At 39.9% G+C, this 23,938-nt stretch overlaps 1 protein-coding gene across 2 annotated transcripts; it reads left to right on the top strand.

The window, feature by feature from the left end:
- The first annotated feature begins 325 nt into the window (after positions 1 to 325).
- On the top strand, positions 326 to 23,298 carry LOC117716328 (flavin-containing monooxygenase 5-like). Of its 2 annotated transcripts, none has more exons than XM_034513366.2 (8): positions 326 to 460; positions 3,065 to 3,253; positions 4,060 to 4,222; positions 5,967 to 6,109; positions 6,810 to 7,009; positions 17,274 to 17,626; positions 20,500 to 20,572; positions 21,521 to 23,298. In XM_034513366.2, the coding sequence occupies exons 1-8, from the start codon at positions 326 to 328 to the stop codon at positions 21,885 to 21,887; spliced, it is 1,623 nt and encodes a 540-aa protein (XP_034369257.1). In that variant the 3' UTR covers positions 21,888 to 23,298. The 2 variants fall into 2 exon arrangements, with proteins under 2 accessions (XP_034369257.1, XP_076797657.1); XM_076941542.1 differs by having other exon boundaries at positions 3,065 to 3,276; positions 4,074 to 4,222.
- Positions 23,299 to 23,938: the final 640 nt, after the last annotated feature.

Below are 23,938 nucleotides of genomic sequence, written 5' to 3'. Positions count from 1 at the left end.
GCATTTCCTCTGCCTCTCCTGTGCTGCCTGCCTATACACATGGTGTAATGCTGTTATTGCATTTATGAAACAGCCTAAACTACACATCTGTGTTTCTCTGTCTGACTGTAAATAAAATTTTGCAGGCAGAAGAAACAGACGTGTGCATTTTTTGTGTACTATAGCTTTACTGTCATCTGAGGCATTTACCTGTATCAATAGTGTTCTCACTGCTAGTAAGACTAATAAAAAGCATTTAGAGTAGGCCTTTGTGACAAAGAAATCTTGTTTAAACGGATTTGATGGCAGTGAGAATTCTCAATGTTTACCGATCAGTGGTAGCACCATGGCCAAGAAGCGGATAGCTGTGATCGGAGCTGGGATCAGTGGCCTGGGAGCCATCAAGTGTTGCTTGGATGAAGACCTGGAGCCCACCTGCTTTGAGAGAAGTGATGACATCGGAGGCCTGTGGAAATTTCAAGTATATTTGCATTTTATTTGACTTTATGTACTCTTTTGTAAAGTAGCTATAACAATTTAAACAGTTTCGATGAAGAAAACATAAAGCACACCACACAAGCAGGGTCGTTTAGTGACCCCAAGCTTTGTGCTTAAGTCACTGAGTGAGGAAATCTGTAGCTACTTGTCAACTTTGGATGAGGAATGAAGCGTGGACGGTTGTATTCAGGCAGCTGAAGGCCCTTGTGGCCACCACAAATACTAGACATTAGTAAAAGGGTGGTGGCTAAGATTCTTTTCTTAATTGTTTAGATGTGCTGTTATTCAAAGTTAGAGATGCCATAGATTTTGGCTGTAGGATTGGATGGTGATCCATTGCTGACCCTCTACTATGTAATTTGATCTTCTGTCCTTAGGTAATATCTGCATGCTATCTTTTCTTAAATGTCCCAGGGCAAAGTAGAGGTACATAGGTCCCTCTCCTCTCCTCTCCTCTCCTCTCCTCTCCTCTCCTCTCCTCTCCTCTCCTCTCCTCTCCTCTCCTCTCCTCTCCTCTCTCTCTCTCTCTCTCTCTCTCTCTCTCTCTCTCTCTCTCTCTCGCTCTCTCTCTCGCTCTCTCTCTGCATGTGTGTTCGCACCTGAGCATTTGTGTGTGCATGCGTGTTTTACAGGCAATTGCTATTTTTTTTATTTCTGAGTAACAAGAGATGTAGTGCCTTGAAGGATGCAAACATGGTGCTAAATGCTGAATAGGCTCAAGTTTCCAGGTGGCCATCTTCTTTGGTGCTTTGATCATCAATTATTGGGCATGCCCATGAAATTCAGGACTTGTGGTCAATACTTTCCAGTTCTGCTGATCCCACAGAATCATTCTGATCACTAACCAAGGGCAGTCTTGTGACATTGTGGACATCTTTATCAATGCATTAAGTTTCTTCTATTGGTTTTGGATCTTAGCCCCATTCAATACATATCAACAGCTAAAATACAAGATCTCTCAATTCCTGTGGACAGCAGTTGTTCTGACAAAGTCACTGGTACAAATGTCTCACAGGGGTCTCCTCTTCGTGCCCCTGAAACAATCGAGTGTCCAAGAAGGATTCCCACTCACTCCCAACACCTTCCCACATGGTACTGACATGATTCAAATACCTCTTTACAACCTGTGGGACTTTCCCAAGAACTACTTTAACATTCTCATTTTAAATATCAATGTACATGCTGTTTCTTCTTTAATTCAAGAGTTCATTCAGTCAATGAATCCTTTTGAATACTTACTTTGTACAAAGGACTTTTATAGTTGACTAATATATTATCAGGTATGAAGGCAAAATCCTCAGTGTTAGAGAGCTTCAACACTAATATGAGAAAAAGAAAAAGAAATAAACAGTATAATTAGTATCAGTGAGCAGATTGCGAAAAGTACAGCAGGAGATGAGGGCTGAAAAGATAACTCAAGTGAAAGATCACAGACATCTTCAACATAAAGTGATTTGGGAACAAAGATTTCAAAACTGAAAAGCTATCCTCAGAGATTATCTGGGAATGGAGGTTTAGAAGAAATTTTGGGTACAAATCTATGAGGTGGGAACATGCCTAGCATGGTAGGGAGACTCAGAAAGCACGTCTGGTTGGCTTATAGTGCCTAAGGTAGGATGTGGGTCTGAGGGATGTGGGAGGCTGGGTTTTGTCAGTGGGTTTAGACTGTAGTGAGGACTTGACAGATACTGAGATTACAGAAAAGAGCAGAATTCTTAAGTTGCAGAAGGACCACCTGCTGTGTTGAGAATAGGAGGCTAAACACATGTGCCTAATCTCAAAAATTCTCAATAATAAGATAAATATATTATGTCAAACTGTATCAAGATTCATGAGGGTGTAGCAATTTCTCATTTAAAATATAATTTATCATACATGTTGATATCTATTACATTTCTTTTAGCTGTTTTATCATATATACAATTGTTTACTGATATGCTTATAAGATTGTGGTTATTATATATTTTAATTGGTAGTTCCTTTCATATATATATATATATATATATATATATATATATATATATAATCTTGTTCCTTTAGAAAAAGAAAATGTTTACCTTACATTACATAATATTGGTATTACTATTAAATTAGCTATCTGTTTCTTAGAGCTGTTGCACGAAGTGGCAAGAGCCCCATCTAGCCATGGAGTGTGGAGATTGTAGGAACAGGCCGTGTCTGGGAATGCATCAGCTCTGTACACTTTGTGCGGCCTTTATGGCTGGCAGTTCCCCAAAGTGCTCACCTCAAAGTGCTTGCCATGTGCACTTTTAAGGGGATTCTTTCTGGACTTCGAAATCTAGGCAATCATTTTGTTTTTGTCATTTTAAAGACATTATTCTCTTTCTGACATCCATCTTTCTGGCTGAGGGGCCAGACACAAGACTTGTTGTTGATTCAATGTGATGTGTAGGGATTTTTGTTTGTTTTGCCCTCTAGAAAATATACAGACTAGGGGGGTAAACATTGGTGGATGTTTGACAATCTATGAAAGGCAATGTCCTACTTTTTATACCTGGAGACACTTAAAAGTAGTTTATTACCTTGTAATTACAAATTTCGTTGTATTGAGGGGTTTTTCTTGCAGAAAAACCCTTCAGAGAAAATGCCTAGTATCTACAGATCTGTGTCCATCAACACTTCAAAGGAGATGATGTGTTTCAGTGATTTTCCCGTCCCTGATCACTTTCCCAACTACATGCACAACTGCAAACTCATGGACTACTTCAGGATGTATGCCGAGCGCTTCAGCCTTCTGGATTACATTCGATTTAAGGTGAAACGTTGCAGTGTGTGTGTGTGTGTGTGTGTGTGTGTGTGTGTGTGTATGTGTGTGTGTGTGTGTGTCTGCATGCAGGCATGTGGACAACTACACAACTACACTCATCTATGGACATGCAAGGGTTATATCCAGCACCTTCTGATTTTCCCAGAGAAAAATCTTCACATATTGAAATATTTTGACAGTTTCCCTTGAGGCTGGAAGACTTTGCTCATCAGAACCTATTCTGATATCGCATTGCAATGGCACAGCCCTCTTTGTAAGACATAAAGCCAAATGTTTGCAAACTTAGAACGATAGCAATAGTGATTGAGCCAAACCATGTTTCTTAGAGAACAAAAAGAAGGCTCGTATCATACAAAGAATATTTATTTATTTCCTACCTTCTTCCTATCTATGATCAGCATTACAACTCAAACATTGCAAACCCATTATTTAACTCCATGATGCAGTTTTAATTTTTTAAAAATTCAAACACAGGACTGAATCAAGTGGACAAGCCTGTGCTAAAGAAGGAAAACATGGAGAATATTATCTCCCTGCATATGGCAGTCTTCCTAGGAGGACGCTAACGTGTGGACTCAGTCACCCCAGCACTCCACAAAGCTTTAACTGTTTCTATTGAACTATCCCTAATATATTGAAAATGCCCTCAATAAGGATCCTCCTGTGGGGGGACCAGTAACTATTTTGGTGTAAATGTCTTAGATAAGCGTCCTGTCAGGACTTGTGGAACTCAAAGAGGAGGATTCATCAGGAACTGTGAAGTGAGTCACCTGTGCTTCCGCCCTTATTCTCAGACCACAGTGAGGAGTGTGAGAAAGCGTCCAGACTTCAGTGTCCATGGACAATGGGATGTTGTTGTGGAGGCAGATGGGAAACGGGAGAGCCTGGTCTTTGATGGGATTCTGGTCTGCAGTGGCCATCACACAGACCCCCACCTGCCACTCAAGTCCTTCCCAGGTATGTCATGAAGAATCTAGTAGAGACACATTTTCTAAATGACTTACAGGTAGAAAGGCATTAGCATAAGCATTATTAAGTTTCATTACGCTTCAGTGAATTATCCCTGGTATCCCTCCATCCAGAGCGAAGTGTTCGTCCTCTGTTAACAAGAAGTATAAACCATTGAACTACAAAAGCAGGCAGACACAACGACCCACTCTTTTTTGCTTATTATCATTGTATACAGATTCTAATGAATACTGAAAGTCAGCACATATTCAAATGGTTTCAGTTTTATCCATTTATTTGATCTCAGCCTATTCCAGAGAAAGTAAAATTAATAAAAACGAAGCACAAAGACAAATGACAAGCAAACAGCTGGCAAATCCATAAATTTAGAAATCTTAACATATGGGGAAGAAACTTCAGCACATTTATTTCTCATGAGTTTATTTTTAATTTTTAAGTAAAATATATTTATTTTCCCCTTTCGTCACTCCAACTACTTCTGTGGACCCTTCTTTGCTCCCTCTCAAAGTCGTGGCCTTTTTAATTATTACTGATATACGTAATATATAAATCATATCTATCCATCACACACATATAATCTATATTTTTCATATATTTATACACACGCATATAGTTTAAAGGCTGGCAACTTGGTCTGGATAACCAATTGAAGGAGCTTATTTCTGGAAATGAGTATTTCTCTAGCTCTTGGTGTGTCTTACTCACCTGCAGTCTGCATGTGGGGACCATAGGTATCTCCCTTCCATATCTTTGGTTTTCATTGGCTAATAACGCCAAAGGAGCAGCTTATTGATCCCTTGTAGTTCTGTGTGGTCTCCATCTCAAGGAGGATTACCTCAGCTCCATATCCCCCCTAACCAATCCCCTCCTCTTACTCTTGACCCTCTATTTCCATCAACTTACCACCAGGAATCAATTAGAAAATATTTTATATTTCAAGTTCTTCCTATTGTGTAAAAAATGGAGACAAAGTAAATAAGGTTACCTTAAATGGTCGCTCAAAATTCCGAGTGAATTGGGCAAATAAAAACAATCTTTTTGCATACCAACACAAATATCTGTAAAATGAAAGTCCCTAGTTTTTTGAGTGTTAAGAATGCAAAATATTCAGGAGTATTTCTAAGTATGAAATAATATAAAGATTCCACAATGAGCTATTGTCTCGACTTTCTGGTTGATGTTACCTGGAAAAGAGGCCCTCCCTATAGAGAAACATAAACAAGTTCACAGTTACCTGGCAATTTCAGACAGATTGGGAGTTTTATGAAGCATGCAGCTAAACCAAGAACAGCATCAGGTACCGGTATCAGGCACATAAGGCCAAGGAGAAACCAATGACGTGAAGATGCCTAAATCCTAGAGAACTGTAAAGCAGTACAACACCCAGCACCTTGCTTTGTTATTTTTCTTAGGACTGTGAAAGTAATACAGTAATGAATAGCATCAGATCCTGGTGTCTTGTAACATCTTTCATTTATACACAGTCAAGACAGATAGTTCTATTATTTTGTAAATGCTTTATAATAACCAGTCTATATTTGGAACCCATGGACTCTAATTCTGGGCTTAGTCCTCTGTTCCCTAAGCTCCCTTAAAGATAAAGGACATTTAAGGACTATGTGATCTTCAGCTGACTCAGATTTCATGTCAGGTCATTCAGAACATAGCATTCTTCTCTGTGTTGAGATGTGAAAGTTCTCCCATAATGACAAATTATTCTCTTCCACCACAGGCATTGAGAAGTTTGAAGGCAGTTATTTCCACAGCCGGGAGTACAAAAGTCCGGAGGATTACGTAGGAAAGAGAATCATAGTGGTTGGCATTGGGAATTCCGGTGTAGATATTGCCGTGGAGCTCAGTTGTGTCGCAAAACAGGTTTGTTGGCGATCACTAATTTTGACTCTATCAGTGGGATCCTGCACTTACAGGCATCACCATGAATGTGGAGAAAAAGAAATGTGGAGAAATCTAAGGGCCCACCCACAGGATGTTTAAATTCATTCTGAGTAAAAAAAAAAATGAGTGTAAAATAAATCCCTTATACTAACAATGGAGACAGGCAAGTGCCAAGGGATCTAAACGTAGGGCACTAGATAGGAAAAGCATGACGTTCCATAGCTAATCTGATTTTTCTTGGTAGGGTCTGCATATGAGGAAGAACATGTGGTATTTGTTTTCCTAAGTCTCGGTTACTTTTACCTAGTAAGACATTCTCCAGAGACTAATTTCAGAGAAAACAATATAGATCTCTCAAGAAATTACTTTGGCAATTAACTTACGAATTCAAATCCTTATCTACACATAAAGTACAGCTATGTCAATATCCAGAAGTATTTTTAATATGATACTTCAGTCACAGGTAGATAAGCGAATTACATTTTAGTTTTCGTTGATAAATGTGGTGTCATGTAAGCAGCTTTTTTTTCCCCTAGGGCTCAGTAAAAGTTCTGGCCAAGCACAGCATGGTGCTCAGTGCACAGTACTTTGCCCTTTATTCTTCAGGGGTAATGGCTAACACTTTAACAGTGCAGCAGGTAAACAGTCCTCTGTCTTCTGCTGTAATTCTGCCTCCTAGGTATTCCTCAGCACCAGACGGGGATCGTGGATTTTACACCGTGTTTGGAATAATGGCTATCCTATGGATAGTTCACTTTTCACTCGGTTCCATAGCTTCCTCCAGAAGACACTAACCACAGAAGCAGTGAATAAGTACCTGGAGAAGCTACTGAACTCAAGATTCAACCACGCACATTATGGCCTGCAGCCACAGCACAGGTGACAAAGGGCTTGGTGTGGGTCGTTGTGTGTAGATATGGTGGGCTTTCTTTGCTTTGAAGACAAGTCAACTTTTGGCTCCTGGTTGATCTCATGTCCTTAAGAGTGTAAAGCACTCAAGATTGTGTAATATATGTCACTGCGTGTGACTGTGCATGTGCTTCTTGGCACAATTTGTATACTCCCATCTAGTCATCAATCAGTTAATGCTTGATTGCCGTACATTGAAAATTCAGACAAAAAGCAATAGAACACTCTGCCCTTCAATAGATGTTAACGGTGCAGGTCAGAGAAGACACAGACCTAGAATTGTACAAAAGCAATGTGAGATGCCATGGTGGATGTCAGAGCAGGGTGCATTTAGGTCTAAATTAGAAATAGTCGGGTTGGAGAGAATGAATTTCATTTATTGAGGTTGGGGTAGATGTTTCAGTGAAGTTCTCATGGGAGGCTACCTAAGAGATCCTCCCTCTGTGAGAGTACCTCTATGACTCCAAGTCTTAACCCGTGAAGCTTTCTTGATTCAAAATTTGTTAGCAGCTTTTAGTTAACAAGCAAAAGATAGAATAGGATCAGGAATTAGGTGAGATAAGAAAAAAAAAGAAATATAATGAAGAAATATTCAAACAAGTTAGGTGTCCCAGAATTCGTTTATGAGATACTTATCATTAAATTCATATTTCAAAGATATGTTGATGGGGTGCTATCAAGGGTAACTGAAATTAGATGATACCATAAGGATGGGGACCATATGAGAACTCAGGGTTTTTGTAAGAAGAGAAAGAGACAACTGAGTTAGAGGTTTTGCTCTGTCCTCCCATGTGGTTTCTCATACCACTTCAGACTATGCATCATTCCCAGCAGCAAGAAGGTACTCACTGGATGTGACCCCTTGACACTGACTCACTATAATTCATCTAAATCAATAAATGTTATACATTTTTATAAATTACCCGGTCTTATATATTGTTCTAGCAAAGGTAAACCGATAAGACAACAAATATTACCTTTCTTATATGAATACTTATCATCTCTAAGGGTGTCTGTGTGTGTGTGTGTGTGTGTGTGTGTGTATGTGTGTGTGTGTGTGTGTGTGTATGTGTGTGTGTGTGTGTGTGTGTGTGTGTGTGTGTGTGTGTGTGTGTGCTGTACATACATATTTGTGTGTAAGTGTATGTGGAGGCCAGAACTTTATGTCAGACATCCTGTGAAATTGCTCTCTACCTAATTATTGGAGACAAGATCTCTCATTGAATGTGGTGCACACTGATTCAGTGGAACTAGCTAGACAGCATCTTCCAGGACCCTCTTGTCTTCTTCTCACAGCTGGGATGGCAGGAACTCACTGCAGTGTCCAGGTTGATGGAGGTACTGGAGCCAAAACTCAAATCTTCATCCTTACACATCTAGCACTTATGGATTTAACTATACAGCGTCCTCACTCCCTTCATATGTGTCATCAGAAGGGAGAAAAGAATATGATACTTATTGACTTGTTCACTAAAACATATTTAGTGACTTAATCTTATGCTGTGGATGAAAATGTTACATTCTATGATGAATGCCTTTTAAATCTATGGAATGTCATTAGAACTATGGAGAAAGTGGATCATGATGTGATATAGGTTATCTAGGGGTAGAACTAGGTGGATCCACTAGTAGGATGGTGGACGAAGCAATTCTAAGGAGTGATGTTTAAGTTAAGACTTAAAAGGCAAGGAGGAGACATCATGAAAAGTTTTCCAGGCAAAAAGACTATAGGAAGATTCCCAAGCAAATCATTCTTGAGCTAGGAAGGGGATAGTTACAAAGGGAGGAACAGAAGAGAATCAGGCACCATAACAGAGTCAGCGAGAGGATCACAGGCAGAAGCCAAGGCACATATGGATGGAACATGGGCCAAAATTTAGATTCTGTCCATTTATAAGACAATTGCATAATTATAAGGAGTCCAGCAAGCTCTGTCATACACACACAGTGAAGCTTTTACTATAGTGAAACCAATCAGAACATTCATGATCTCACCTAGACCTTTTAGCAAAAGCATGTAAATTCTTCATGCTATCCTACTGTTGGCTACAGTCCCTGTGCTGTGAACTGGAACCTTAGCTTATTTGTTTTGCACACTTGCAACTTTGTTTCCTTTGATCTACTTCTTTCTATGTTCTCCTCAACCCCTAAAACCTGCTAACAGCCACTGTGATCTCTACTCTTCTAACTTTTTCACATACATCATGTAAGTAATATAATATGATACTCTTTTTTTTTTAGTATCTGGCATATTTTACACAGCATACTATTTTTCAGGCTTATTATACTGTGACTACTGGCAGTATTTTTTTTTATTAATTTTATTAGTTTTTAAAAGTATTTCCTATAATGTATTTTGACAATATCCACTCCTCCCCAAATTTTTGCCAGATCCGCACACTCCAAATATACCCAATGTTGTGATTTTTTTTAAACCATCAGGTCCACTTGTGCTGCCCATGTATTGCTTGACATTGACTCTTTGAACACAGACTCTTACACCTATTAGACAGATGTTCTACCACCCAACTCTAAGGCTGAATAACATCGCATTGTACATATGTATCGTAGTTGAAGATTAGAGAAACAGACAGATAGATAGACAGGCAGACATATTTCACAGTTTCTTACTCATTAGTCATGGAGCAACACTTTGGTTCTTTATTTTTTGGTTATCATGAATGAGACAATGAACAAGGAGGGAAGATAGGTCTTGATGGCAGTGAGTTTATCCCTTTCAAGTATATACCGAGACAAAGGATTAGGGCTCATATAAGAAGACTACATTTTAAATGTCTAGGGCTGAGAGGCAAAAGGATCCATTAACACTTCAAATAGTATATGAGTCTTTCTTCTCCATAGGTCAGATAAGTACCTAGAGATTAATTTTAAGGATCCCAAAGGTAAAACAGCGGTGCATCCTGGGAAGAGCTTGGTGTATGATTGGCTAAAAGGCAGCATCAGTTCCTCCTGAAGCAGTGCCCTAGCACTGAGGGCAGTACCCTAGCAACACTGAGGAAGTGGAAAGAATGAAGAATAAACTGAATCCTGTCTGAGATAATTGTGCCCAAGAAGGAGACAAAGGCTTTCTCTGGATAGTTCAGCAAGAACAGGGATGTTTGCTAGGACTTTTCACCTTAGTTCACAGAGTTGGCCCATTTACTTTGTGTCACATGCAGAACAAGCCACCCAAGGTGCCTGCAGTCACCAATGGCAGCTTGTAGAAAGTGACAAAAGACAAACTTCTTTATGTCAATAACCAGAATCCAGACAGATGATATATTGGAAAACCAGGGCAGGAAAGTTGAGTGGAGAAGAAAAGTCATCTTGCATGAAAATAAAAAGCAATCATAAAGAGATTCAAGGCTACAAATTATTCTTTGGTAATTAAAAATGTCATTTCCAAATTAACAGCCAAAGCAGGTAGCAGGAAAAATGCTTGCTAGAATGATAAAAAATATTAGAATGTAGAAGACACTCAATACTTAAATAAGGAACAGAAGAAAAGGTTTTCCAGATTGAAAGGGAGCTGCTGACTCCAGGATACAATACTGACAACACACATGCACAGACACTATGTAAGGGTCTCAGTCCCCCACGTTTTTCTCTGCCTGGATGAACCAAGCAGAGCTGTATGTTTTGTCTCCTGCAGTTTAGCCTGAGATTAAATCTTGAAGAACCCCAGGCATTTATAAAGGCCTTTAGATCTTTTCCCAGAACACTAAAACCCCATCCTTAAGTTAATTATTTTAACTCAGCAACAAACTTCACAGCCCAGCCTGGGTCATCTCTTATCTTGTTCCACCAGGACACAGTGCAGCCTGCAGTGAACGCCTCTAGTATATTCTTTGAACATGTGAGCCTGTTTCAGTAAGTCTTACATCAGAATTCTACCCAATTACCTCTTGGGGTTGATTTGAGTGTCTCCAGTTGAACCCAGAGACAGACAAAACACTTAGGTAAATTGTACCAATATGGGTCCACTCATAAAGAACAAGTAGCAGAAAGAAAACACACTCTGGCTTTTGTTAGTTTACACATGTACAGCTCTGGAGGCTACACTGCAATGGAATCTACAGATTCTGCTAGAAAATATAACAACCTCGGGCTCCTAAATCTATGAGAAGATGAGTTTGGGTCCACAATAGAGAAGAGTCAGAGCTGGTAACTCAGTAGAATCAAGGAAGAAAAAGGAGAAAAGTGATGAGAGACATAAGTATCTATGTGTGGTTAAATATAGAGGTGGATAAAAAAAGAAGTAAAGACACAAAAAGAAATAAAAAAAAGAATAAAGGAAAGAAGGAAAGGTGAGTGGATGGAGAGTGGGTAGATGGTGGATGGATGGGTGGGGGTTGGATGGGGTAGGTAGGTGAACAGACAGACAGACAAACAAATAGAAGGAAGGAAAGAAGGAAGGATGTATGGTATGGGGGTAGGTAGGTGAGTAGGTAGATGGACAGACAGATGGTTAAATGAATGGATGGAAGGAAGGAAGGATAGATGGGTGGATAGAGAGGTGAGGGGTAGGGAGTGGGTGGACTGACAGATGAATGGATGGATGGAAGGAAGAATGAATGGAAGGATGGATTAAAGCAAGAAAGCTATAGCTCATTTCCTCTGGTGTTGGATGGACAGATGGATACATGGACAGATGGATACATGGATACATGGATAGATGGATGAATACATGGATGGATGGATGGATGGATGGATGGATGGATGGATGGATGGATGGATGGACAGATGGATACATGGATGGATGGATGGATGGATGGATGGATGGATGGATGGATGGACAGATGGATACATGGATGGATGGATGGATGGATGGATGGATGGATGGATGGATGGACAGATGGATACATGGATAAATGGATGGATGGATGGATGGATAGATGGATGGATGGATGGATGGATGGATGGATGGATGGATGGACAGATGGATACATGCATGCATGGATGGATGGATGGATGGATGGATGGATGGACAGATGGACAGATGAATACATGGATTGATGGATTGATTAAAGCAATCAAGCTACAACTCATTCCCTCTGGTGCTGTGTGGTCTAAGTGCTAGTGAATGGAAACATCCCTGAATGTAGTTCACCTTCATAAACTCTAGGAGCAATGAGGGAGTTTATATGAGCTAAACAGTGGCTACAGTGTCACTTCAGAAAATGCATAAAACTGCTGGAATTAAACACTGAATGATCAAAATCCACCTTAATTAAAACACAAGTGCTTTTTCATGGTACTCTTAAAATATTATGGAAGCCAACCTACTTTTAAATAATGCATATCACATTTCTTCTAATCGTATTTTCCCATTGATTTAGCTTGAGACTGCTTTATTATGCAAAGGTTTAAATTTTTAAAAAATCACACCTGACCATCTTTTCTCTTATAATTTATTTTTAAAAGCTAGATAAAGATAGGCTCACCTGTCTCAAGAATGTAAAATTGCTCTTCAAATTTTACTCATTACATTTGGAATTTTCAAATATTTTTGAGCTTAAGTATTTAATCACTTAAGAATTTCTTTGCCCATGATGATTGCAAAGGGGAATCTAGCAACACATACTAACCAGAAGCCCTAACCCCCCAGGCTGAGTGAAAACCAGGTAGCCCTACACTCTTGTTCTGCACTCCATCCTGTAGATGTCCTTACACCAAACATAAGACACACTCTCGCATACAAGGCTGCTGGTGTAATGCAGCATACTGAGGGCAGTCATGTTCTTATTCATAAGCAGAAGTAACACTAAGTATTCATGTAGTAAAGGAAATACACGGAAGCTAGTTACTATCATTTCTAGCTATTGCATACTGTGCATAGTTGTACATGTCGGCTTTCACCTGCTGGGCAGACACACAGTAGCCTGCTTTACACCAGCATCTCCACACACATGAGCAGTGGGCTACATTATGATGGCTGTGAGGTCACTAAACTACAATCTTGTGGTTCCAGTGCAATTGTAGAATATCACTCTCATATATTTGGTGGGTTAATTTATGCCAAAACCCTGAATGTAGCACATAACTATTTATTATTACTTTTCCTAATCCGAATATATATTTTATTTACAATCATAGTAAATCACTTCTCTATTTTATTTTCAGTCCAAATCTTACCTCTATAGAAGAACTTTTCTCAGTTGTTTACTAGATGTCTCTTCTGTCCTGAAACAGAAGATTGGCTGGACAGTGTGGTCAGGTGACATGGCTTCCTCCAATGGGACTTCATTGACTATAATTCTGAGGAGACTAGTACACACACTGTCAGCATGTGTAGTCTCCACTCTCTCCCTCTGTCACAATTCCTCTCTGGAGAATGGGTTCAGTGCCTGGGGCTCAGCTACTCAAGGCAAGACTTTAGCTATTTTACAACTACCTGAGCAGGCCTTAGCGTGTCCGACAGCCTTGTGGCTACCTGTGCTGCAGATGATTCCTACGTCCATTTTAGACTTTAATCTCCTTACAGGCAACAATTATCTGGTCCAAAGAGAGAAAGGAGAAAAACTAAAAAACAGCCTATGATTTGTTTTCAAAAGTCCAACATCATTTTTTTTCTTAAAATCTAAAAAGTACAAATATTTTATAAAAAAGTAAATGAGAAATATCTTAATGAACTATATGATATATGCATATTTTTCAAGATAAAATATGACACAAAATACTTGAAGAAAAGTAGAACTGAGAAGGCCACTTCTCAGTCGTCAGAATACAGAATACCCTCCAGTGGGAAGGGGCTGGTACAGTAGATAGGAGATCTTGATGTGCAAGCATGAAGAACCTGAGTTTGAATGTTCAAAGCCCATGTAAAAAATAAAGTTTAAAGTTTAAAATAAAGTTTAAAGTCAGGTATGACCACATTCTGAATCCCAAATTTGGGAGGAAGAGGCAGGTAGATCCAGGAGTTCAATAGCCAAGAAACCTAGCCAAAACTTTAAATTTTAGGTTCAGTAAAAACCTTATCTCAAGGGAATAAGAGCTCTTGATAGAGTGAGATGCCTTAAATCCTTCTCAGACCTCTGCCTGCTTGCGTATGCATGTACACCTGTGCATATATGTGCACGCACACACACACACACACACACACACACACACACACACACACACACACACACACACTAAACCCCTGTGTTTGCAGACACGACTGACAAGGGGAATTGCAAGCTTCAATCCCTTCTCCCATATCTTTTTTTTCTTTTTTTTTCTTTATTAGATCTTTCATTTACACTTCAGATGCCATCCCCTTTCCCCATTCCCCCCCCCCCTTAGAAAACCCCTATCCCATGCCCCCTTTTCCTTTTTGCATTTATACATTTTTTTTAAAAAATGTTAATCATAGGCTTTATAAGTTTGGTATTGTTCAATCAGAGGTGTAACCCACTACCCAACCTAGATATATCAACTATCTTTGACTGGTAGAGATACCTGAACATCTGCCTCCCTGTCTCCCCCGCTTTCTCTCATCACCTAGCTTCTCCTCTCCTTCTTCTTCTCCTCTTCTTACTCCTTTTCTTCCTCTCAGTACTCCTCCCACCTTAGCTCCTCCTACACATCACCCTTCCTGTTAAAAGGAAACTTTTCTCTCAAAATACAATTAGAGCATAATTATGCCAATTTGTACCAGTGAGGTACAAGATAGTCCTAATACCCAGTCCATCCTTTTGTTGACTAACCAGCACCTCTGTCATCTATCCTAACTAAAACACTTAGTTCTGAACCTGGCTTTTTCCTTGGCTTTAGGATGAATGTCAGCTGACGACCATCCACTCAAATCTTTTCTCTCAAGGTAAATAGTTATAAGTTTTCAACCCCGTCAGAAATCCAGAATGACTGAGTTAACTATAATTGTGGGAAGCACAAAGCATAACTTCTAAAACTTAGCCAATTTATAGAGACCTCTGAACACCTGGACACTCTCTCTACTTCAAAACGTTGGAGCATCTGTTCTTCTGCCTTCTGGCCCAGGATCATCTGACAGACCTTAGTGCTGCAGAATTATTAAGGGCTGATTACTCTGTCTAGGCAGATATAATCAGTCGACTATTCTGCAAGTGTGTCCTTTTCTGGACACTAATTTGTCTGTAGAAGGAAAGTGGCAATTCTTGCCTAGTGGCTGTCTCACCACAACTGGAGTAACTTCAAGGATGCTCAATTTCTTCTTAGAATTTAACATAGGAAGCTGTCCAGAGCAGACAGGTCTCTAATGAAAATGAACATTAATACTGAAATGTTTGTCATGTCAATTCTAAGGATTTCTGATGTTTTGAAAACTAGCTATCCATGTAAGGTAATCTGGACTGTTGCCTGTTAACTCCACTCAGCTATTTCTAAATAAAACATAGAGAACACCCTTATAATAAACTCCAAGTCGTGAATTTGCTATAGTCCCTTAACTCACAGGCTGACCATCTCAAATCAGTTAAAAAAGTTAAAGAAGGACTGGGTCTAAGCTTTGTATTCCTAAGTGTGTTATACTGGTACAATGCCTATGAGAGTAACAATATTCATCTCACTCTTATATCACTAAGAAGCTCATGCCAATGAAAACCTTAAAATTTGTAAACAAAGTAAATTGGTGCCATTTAAGAATTTATATCTTCATCTTGATATTAATTATACAGATTTCTACTAATAGGTTATGGCTATGCAATAAACCCTAGCTAATCCTCTCTATTCCGACAAAACCACTACTTTTCCCTAGAGAGACAGCCCAACATTTACCACCTTAGTCCCCAAGCCCAGGGAATGGGGCGCTGACTCATCATTAGCTTCTTCAAGCTGATTATGGGCGTTGAGATATTAGAAGAGGAGTGGGGGGGAGAGCAAATTGACAATCCTCTGATGCTGTGTCTTCGCTGCCTCCAGATGGAATTCCCGGACCTCAGAGGTTTGAGCAGGTCTGCCCAGCTTGCTTGTTGAGTAGATATACCAAGGCTGATCATTCTGCAATATACAATTCTCAAAACAAATTTTAGTATCAAGATAGTTTTTTTTAAAGAGGGCTGACATTTTATTAAGAATGTTGGTTCTAACCGCTTTTCTATTTTTCCCCTCTTTTATTGGATATAATATTTACATTTCAAATTTTATCCCCTTACCATATTTCCCCCACCACCCAGGAACCCCTTATCCCATCCCCTCTCCTCCTGCCTCTATGAAGGTGTTTACCCACCTACCCCCAGCCTCCCTCCCCACCCTCAGATCCCCCCCTCAGTGCTCAGCCTTCAGGGTACCAATGATCTTGTCTCCCACCTATGCCCAACAGGGCCATCCTCCCCTACATATACAGCTGGAGTCATGTGTCTCTCCCTATGTGCTCCTAGGCTGGTGGTTTAGACCCTGGGAAGCTCTGGCTGGTTGGTATTGTTGCTCTCCTCACGGGGCCACCAGCTCTTACGGTTCACGGTTCCTTCAATTTACTCTGTAACTCCTCCATTGGGAACTTTGATCAGATTAATGGATAGCTGTGGGTATCTGTCTCTGGGTATGTCCGACTCTGAGAGACCTCTAAGGAGACAGCCTTATCAGGCTGCTGTCAGCTTTCCCATCCTGACATCCCTATCAGAGTCTATTTTTGGTGACTGCCTATGGAATGAATACCCAGATGCAATGGTCTCCCTACAACCCCCCCTTCAGATTCTGACCCACACTTTGTCTCCATATTTGCTCCCTTGGTTATTTAGTTACTCCTTCTAAGAAAGACCTAGGCATCCTCACTTGTTCTTTCTTCTTCATGAGCTTCATGTCGTCTGGTAGTTGAATCTTTGTTGTTTCAAATTTTTTGGGCTAATCTCCGCTTATCAGTGAGTAAATACCATGTGTGTTCTTTTGTGATTGGGTTACCTCACTCAGGATGATATTTTCTAGTTGCATCCATTTACCTAAGAATTTCTCGAATTCATTATTTTTAATAGCTGAGTAATATTCCATTGTGTAAATGTACCACATTTTTTGTATCCATTCCTCTGTTGAAGGGCATCTGGGTTCTTTCCAGCTTCTGGCTATTATAAATAGGGCTGCTATGAACATAGTGGAGCATATGTCTTTGTTATTTGTTGGGGCATTTTCTGGGTATATACCCAGAAGTGGTATAGCTGGGTCCTCAGGTAGTGCTATGTCCAATTTTCTGAGGAACCGCCAGACTGACTTCCAAAGTCCCTTCTCCCATATCTTGCTTTCTCTTCCTTAGATTTGCTTAGATTTTTATTTTCATGCACAGACCGCTGAGTCAGCATCCCACCGTCAGTGATGACCTTCCAAATCGCATCATTTCTGGAAAAGTCCAAGTGAAGCCTAACGTGAAGGAGTTCACGGGAACACATGTTGTTTTTGATGATGGCACAATGGAGGAAAATATTGATGTTGTCATCTTTGCCACGGGATACAGCTTTTCTTTTCCATTCCTTGACGGTCTGATTGCAGTTACTGACAATGAAGTGTCCCTGTATAAGCTGATGTTCCCTCCAGACCTGGAGAAGCCAACACTGGCTGTCATTGGACTCATCCAGCCCGTGGGCATCATCCTACCAATTGCAGAACTTCAGTCTCGCTGGGCTGTGCGGGTGTTCAAAGGTCTGTACGCAAAGGCTCTGAGGGTCCTGGCCATTCACCTAAAGTGACCTTCTCTTTCTCTTCATACTAGTTTCCTCTTCTTGATTAAACATGTCTTTCTTTTTTCTTTTATGGAAAATAGTTTTTTTTCTTATATAATATATCCTAATTATGGTTGCCCGTCCCTCTGCTCTTCCCAGTTCCTCCTGACCTCCCCTGCAATCCAGATCCACCTTCTTCGTCTCTCTTATTAGAAAAAAAAAAAACAGGCTTCTAAGGGAATATGATGTAATACAATACAATATAATAATATAATATAATAATAAAACAGAAACTAACATATCAGAATTGGACAATAAAAATAAATAAAATAAATAAAAGGAAAAGAGCACAAAAGAAGGTACAAGAAACAGAGACCCATTAGTTCATGCACTAAGGAATCCCATAAAAACACTAAACTGGAACCCATATTATATATATATATATATATATATATATATATATATATATATATACACATATATGTATATATATACATATATACATATATATACATATATGTATATATATGTATATATGTATGTGTGTGTGTGTGTGTGTGTGTGTGTGTGTGTGTGTGTGTGTGTAAAAGACATATAGGGCAAAAAGAGAGAAAAAGGTTTATAAATAAAATAAAAAATAAAAGCCAGGCATGGTGGTGCATGCTTTTAATTTCAGCACTTGGAAGAGGCAGGTGGATCTCTGTGTGTTAAAGGGCCATCCTGGTCTACAAAGTGAGTTCCAGGACAGCCAGGGCTGTTACTCAGAGAAATATTGTCTTGAAAAAGCAAATTATTATTATTATTATCATCATCATCATCATCATCAATAAAAAAGTGCTGTCATGACATTAAGAGATAAGGAACCTGCAAAGAGGCTGTCAGGTTTGTTTTCTGTGGGCCATCTACAGCAAGGCATGCAGCCTGCTCTTAAGAGTAGTTTGTTTCCACAGTGAGACTCCCTTGGAGGGAAATAGAATTTCATTTTCAAGTGCTTATTTTTCAGAAATTGCTTCTGAGTTGGAGATGGAGTTTTTGTCTACTTCTTCTCTTGGCTCTAGGACCCCGTCTTGTACAGACCTGTGCAGGCCCTGTGCATGCTGCCTCAGTCTCTCTGAGTTTATACGAGTGTCAATCTTCTGGATTTAGAGGGTCTGTTTGCTTGATGCCTCTGTCCCCTAAGGCAATTACACTCTTTCTATCTCCTCTACAACAGGGTTCCCTGAGACCTGAGGGATGGAGGGAGATGCACTTGATGGACACATCCCTCTTGGGGCTGCTGTTCTAAGGCCTCACACTCTCTGCATAATGTCTGGCTGTGGGCCTCTATACTTGCTCCTGTCTGTTGCAGAAGGAAGCTTCTCTTGATGATGGCTGACCATGGTCATATCTATGATTATAGCAAAATGTCATTAAGAGTCATTTTTATTGCTATGGTTTTTGTTTGTTTGTTTTTAGAACAGTAGTATTTTGCTTTAACCTAGGTCCCTGAGCTATCTAGTCTCAGATTCTTGATCACCCAAGCAGTGTTGAGTATGGGTTTCCTTTTATGGTGTGGGCCTTAGGTCAAATCAGGTATTGGTTGGTTTCTCTCACAAGCTTTGTGTTACCATTGTCCTAGCGTATCGTGGAAGCAGGACACCATTGTAGATCAAACGGTTTGTAGCTGGACTGGTGTTTATGTTTCTCTTTGGGTTTGTGCAGAGTACCTTTCTGTATGAACGCTAGCACATAGTGGTAATAGCTCTATGTAGGCACCAGTTCAGTGTCTCCATGTTCAATGAGTTATATGGAGTTGTCTTCAGCAATGGAGCCTTGCCATCAGTGTATGAAGAACAACTAATAGTCTTGGCAAAAACCTGGGTTATTTAAGGATTGCCATGGGACCTTTTTGGCCAACAACTCAATGAGATGCAACTCAATTCTATTACTAGAAACTTCACATGGTGACAAGAGATGGCCAGTTGGAGATCTGTCTTCCACATTACACTTGGAAGCAATTTCATTTAGATTTCCTTCATATGTGTATATACTTTGAGAAGATCCTACTGTATTAGGCTTCCATAAGACCCCTCTAATTACAGTTACTTTTAGTTATCTCTTCCAAATTTCTTCCCTTGTCTCCCTCTCTCCTCTCCCTCCCGTCTCGATCCTCCCATTACAGCCATGCCTTCTATCCAGAGCAATTTTATTTCCCTTTCCTAGTACGATCTGTCTCTCTATTCCCTTTCTCAATACCTAACCTCTGAGGTTCTATGGATTGTCATTACCCTAACAGCTAGTACCCACATGTAAGTGAATACATACCATATTTGTCTTTCTGGGTCTGAGTTACCTCACTCAGCATATTTTTTTTTCTAGTTTCATCCATTTACCTGAAAATTCCATGATTTGATCTTTTAATCTTCTGGCTGTTATAAATAGGCAGCGGTAAACATGGTTGAGTAAGTGCCTGTGGTGAAGAACAACTATAGTCTTGGCAAAAATAAAAAACCTGGGTTATTTAGGGATTGCCATGGGACCCTTTTGGCCAACCTTCTTTGTGATGAAACCTCCTTTGGGGATATGCCAAGAGTGCTATAGCTTGGATCTTGAGATGGATTGGTCCCCATTTTTCTGAGGAACCACCACACTGATTTCTGTACTGGCTCTACAAGTTTGCATCCCCATCAGCAATAGATGGATGTTCTCCTGAGCTATAACATGTGTTATTTATCTTAACCATTTTGCCAGGTACAAGATGAAATCCCAAAGTAGTTCTTAGTTGCATTTCTTGGCTGTCTAAGGATGTTGAACTTGTCTTTAAGTTACACATCCCCTTATTCTTGCAAATCCTAATGGAATTTTCACTTCCAGGGCTGAGCAAATTACCCTCAGTGAAGGCCATGAAGGCAGACATCGACCAAAGGAAAAAGGCTATGGAGAAACGGTAAATAAAAATGCAGTGGCAAGCATTTGGAAACTTCAGAGAGATGGCAGGATTCTTAGTGTGGAATTCTAACTCTGTTCTTCCTGTCTGTCTTGCCCTTCTCCATTCCCTACACCAAGTACACTCTTTAGTTCTTTGGTCCAGTCCTGTGGTGAACGACCACATCAATGGGGGTATTTATCCCTTCCAACTCTTATTAAATCTGCAATTGCACCCACCGCTTCAGACTCCATCTTTAGTGGTGTTTTTTTTTTTTCATGATCTTACCATGGAAGCTTAACCAATTTCCCCAATGTGACAATAGTCTCTGAGTTTTGCCACAACCATGTTTTTTACTGACCTGCTAGTGGCCTAAGGCTAAGGTACATTTGAAGACCTGAGGCCAGAGCACTAGTGACTATCTGATCACTCATGTCTAGCTGACAATAAATACAGAGAGGATTAGAAACCAAGTTCGCCATCCCATCTATGGATGCTACGTGTTTCCCTACATCAAAATCTTTCATTAAAAAAAAAAATCTCTTTCCACTATATGTGTTCTTGAAATCAAACTCATATCATCAGGCTTGGTAGAAAGCTCCAGTTCCTACAAGGTTGTCTCTGACCTCCACTCATATGCACTGCAGCACTTATGCACACACACATGCAAACACACAGAGAGAATAAATGAATACAAAAGAATCACTTCTAAGAAAGGTGTCTTAAAGGAGAGAGATCACTGAGAATGTGGTCTGCAGTGCCAAAAAGCAACAAAGGTACATATGAGGGACAGGGGTAGGGGGGAAGCATGGATTCTGTGTCCTTGGTTCCATTCAACATCTGGGTGGTGCTGGGTTTCTCAGGGAAGTTTGCTCACTCTCAATTTCTTTACCTCTAAGGCAGAAATAGATAAAGCTTCTGCCCAGTACTGGAGGCTGAATCTTGCATATTCTGTCTCTGTGTGTTAAGGTATGTGAAGACAGCCAGGCACACAATCCAAGTGGACCACATTGAGTACATGGATGAGATTGCCTCTCTGGCAGGGGTGAAGCCCAACCTCCTGTTCCTGTTTCTCTCGGATCCAGTTCTGGCCACGGAAGTCTTCTTTGGGCCCTGTACCCCTTACCAATACCGTTTGCAAGGTCCAGGGAAATGGGACGGGGCCCGGAGAGCCATCCTGACTCAGAGAGAGCGGATCATCAAGCCCTTGAAGACTCGAATTACTAGTGAGAAGAGTGACTCTGCCTCCGGTCTCTTTTGGATAAAGATGGCACTATTCGGCCTGGCATTTTTGGTTACATATTTTAGTTATATTTGTCATGATAAACACAAATGAATGAATCGTTTAGTAGGAAAAACATGTACCTCTATTCATTGTAGGTTGTTGCAAAGCCTTTAGTCAGCAGCATACAGCAATCTCATGTAACACTGCTATAGCTACAGAAATGTTTAGATGGTCTTTATAAGTAGTAGAGTCCTTTAAGATGCGTATTCACTAACATTTATAAAACATTTTGAATGCACGATAAGAGCTTATGTTTAAACAGTCTTGAGACCTTATTTAAAGCTGGAGAGACTTTTGCCTCCAAATGGACCATAGCTGGTTCCACCAAGGTTGGTTATATTTGTGGGAATTTATAAACATTCACTTTGCACGGATTTTATTTTCCACTTATGTTTTTTTTTCCCTTCCAACTTATTCTGTTAACTTGTGTCACGAGATTTCCACGGCTACTCAAAGTGATAACATAATCATCTGATGAGGTTCCGATAAGGTTCCACTTGACCACAGGAACCATTGACCACTGCTGGAAATCTAATTCTCAGAAGCTAAAAATATAAGATAGAGAACTTTGGAGATGTGATAAATTTTAAAAAACAAACAACAACAACAACAAAAAAAACTTCATGTGGGAATGAACACTGGACGGACCCCTGGCATCTCTCTTGATGCACATCTGACATTTATGTCAAAAGTACATCAAAGGGACATCATTTCTCAATTGACAAAAGAAGACCTTGTTCTATTGACACAGAATATGTTTCCTTCCATGCTTCTCATCCTCATAATGTCTAAGAGAGAAATCTAGAAGTCCTGTTATGGTCTTCCATCTCTAGCTGTAGGTTGTATGTCTAATACCTCCTGGTTTTTCTCTTCTGGACATCCTGAAAACCAGTTTTATTCTTCCCAAGTGAACTACCATTGATTAAGCTGAGCTTTTTACAATCTCACTTCTCACCAAGTTAGGTATTCTCTTTGAAAATCTTATCTGAAAATCTTGTCATCTGTCTAGCTCCTTGCTGGTCCACCTCCTCCACACCATGGTCATGCTTACATCTGAAGAAGAAAAGCTCACCTTCCCTGTCCCTTAGAATCTCTTCAGCTACAAAAGAGAATAGCTGTCTAGAACTGCCCTTCACCCACTCCTTCTGTCTCATTTCTTTATGATGTTAACTCTTGCACTCCAGGCGTATTTATCCAAGTGCATTTTGCTCCACATTGTATAGACTAATCTATTTGGAAAAATTCCTTTTCTATTTTTGACATGAAACACTGTCCTTCATCTCTCAAAATATGATTGTAATTGCACTTCCTTTAAGAACCATTATATAACCCTTATTTCCCCTGTCCTAAATAGATGTAATTAGAGGAAATTAAGAAACAGCAAAATGAGAAGAAATTAACAACAAAATTTAGGCCCTCTGGGTAAGGTGGAGGCCTAAAGACAATCGCTGAGTGATGTAGAAAAAGAGATACAATAAAAAAAAAAAAAAAAAAAAAAAAAAAAAAAAAAAAAAAAAACCTCTTTTCTGGACATTAAAAAGAAAGGAAAGGCTTTGGAAATTCACAAAACATATCTGGGGAAGAAAAAAATGACAAGAAAAAAGAGTAAGTCAGGCATGCCTCGGTGCATGCTCTGCCCCGTGACAGAAGGGAAAACAGAACGTCTATTTATTTTTTTTACTTGTTTTATCGTTGCTGGGAGACACTGAGAACTGAGCCTTCAAGAGTAGGCTGACTGATAAGAATATACTCCCTACCACCAAACCAAAAGAGATATACACACTAACATACGTGCAGACTGCAATACAGACACACAATAAACATGAAAAATCATGCAAGATGACTCCCCCAAACAGTGGCAACCCCTCAACTGTAGAACTTAAAAGCACTGAGACAGACAAAATGTCAGATGAAATTTCAAAAGCTTTCTGAGTTTAAAAGACTATTCACCTAAAAGAGAATACAATCAAGCAGCTGCCGACTACACAGGACTGGAGGGGAAAGTCAGCCACACAGATGGAAAACTGAACAACGAGAACGACAAAATCCAGCACGGAAGCAGAATGCCAGCAGCGTGGAAGGACAGCAAAACAGCAGAGATC

The sequence above is a fragment of the Arvicanthis niloticus genome, chromosome 10 (assembly GCF_011762505.2).
Source record: "Arvicanthis niloticus isolate mArvNil1 chromosome 10, mArvNil1.pat.X, whole genome shotgun sequence".
NCBI classification, from domain to species: domain Eukaryota; kingdom Metazoa; phylum Chordata; class Mammalia; order Rodentia; family Muridae; genus Arvicanthis; species Arvicanthis niloticus.
The sequence above is the reverse complement of the archived record's forward strand: the minus strand, read 5'-3'. Positions and strand labels throughout refer to the sequence as shown.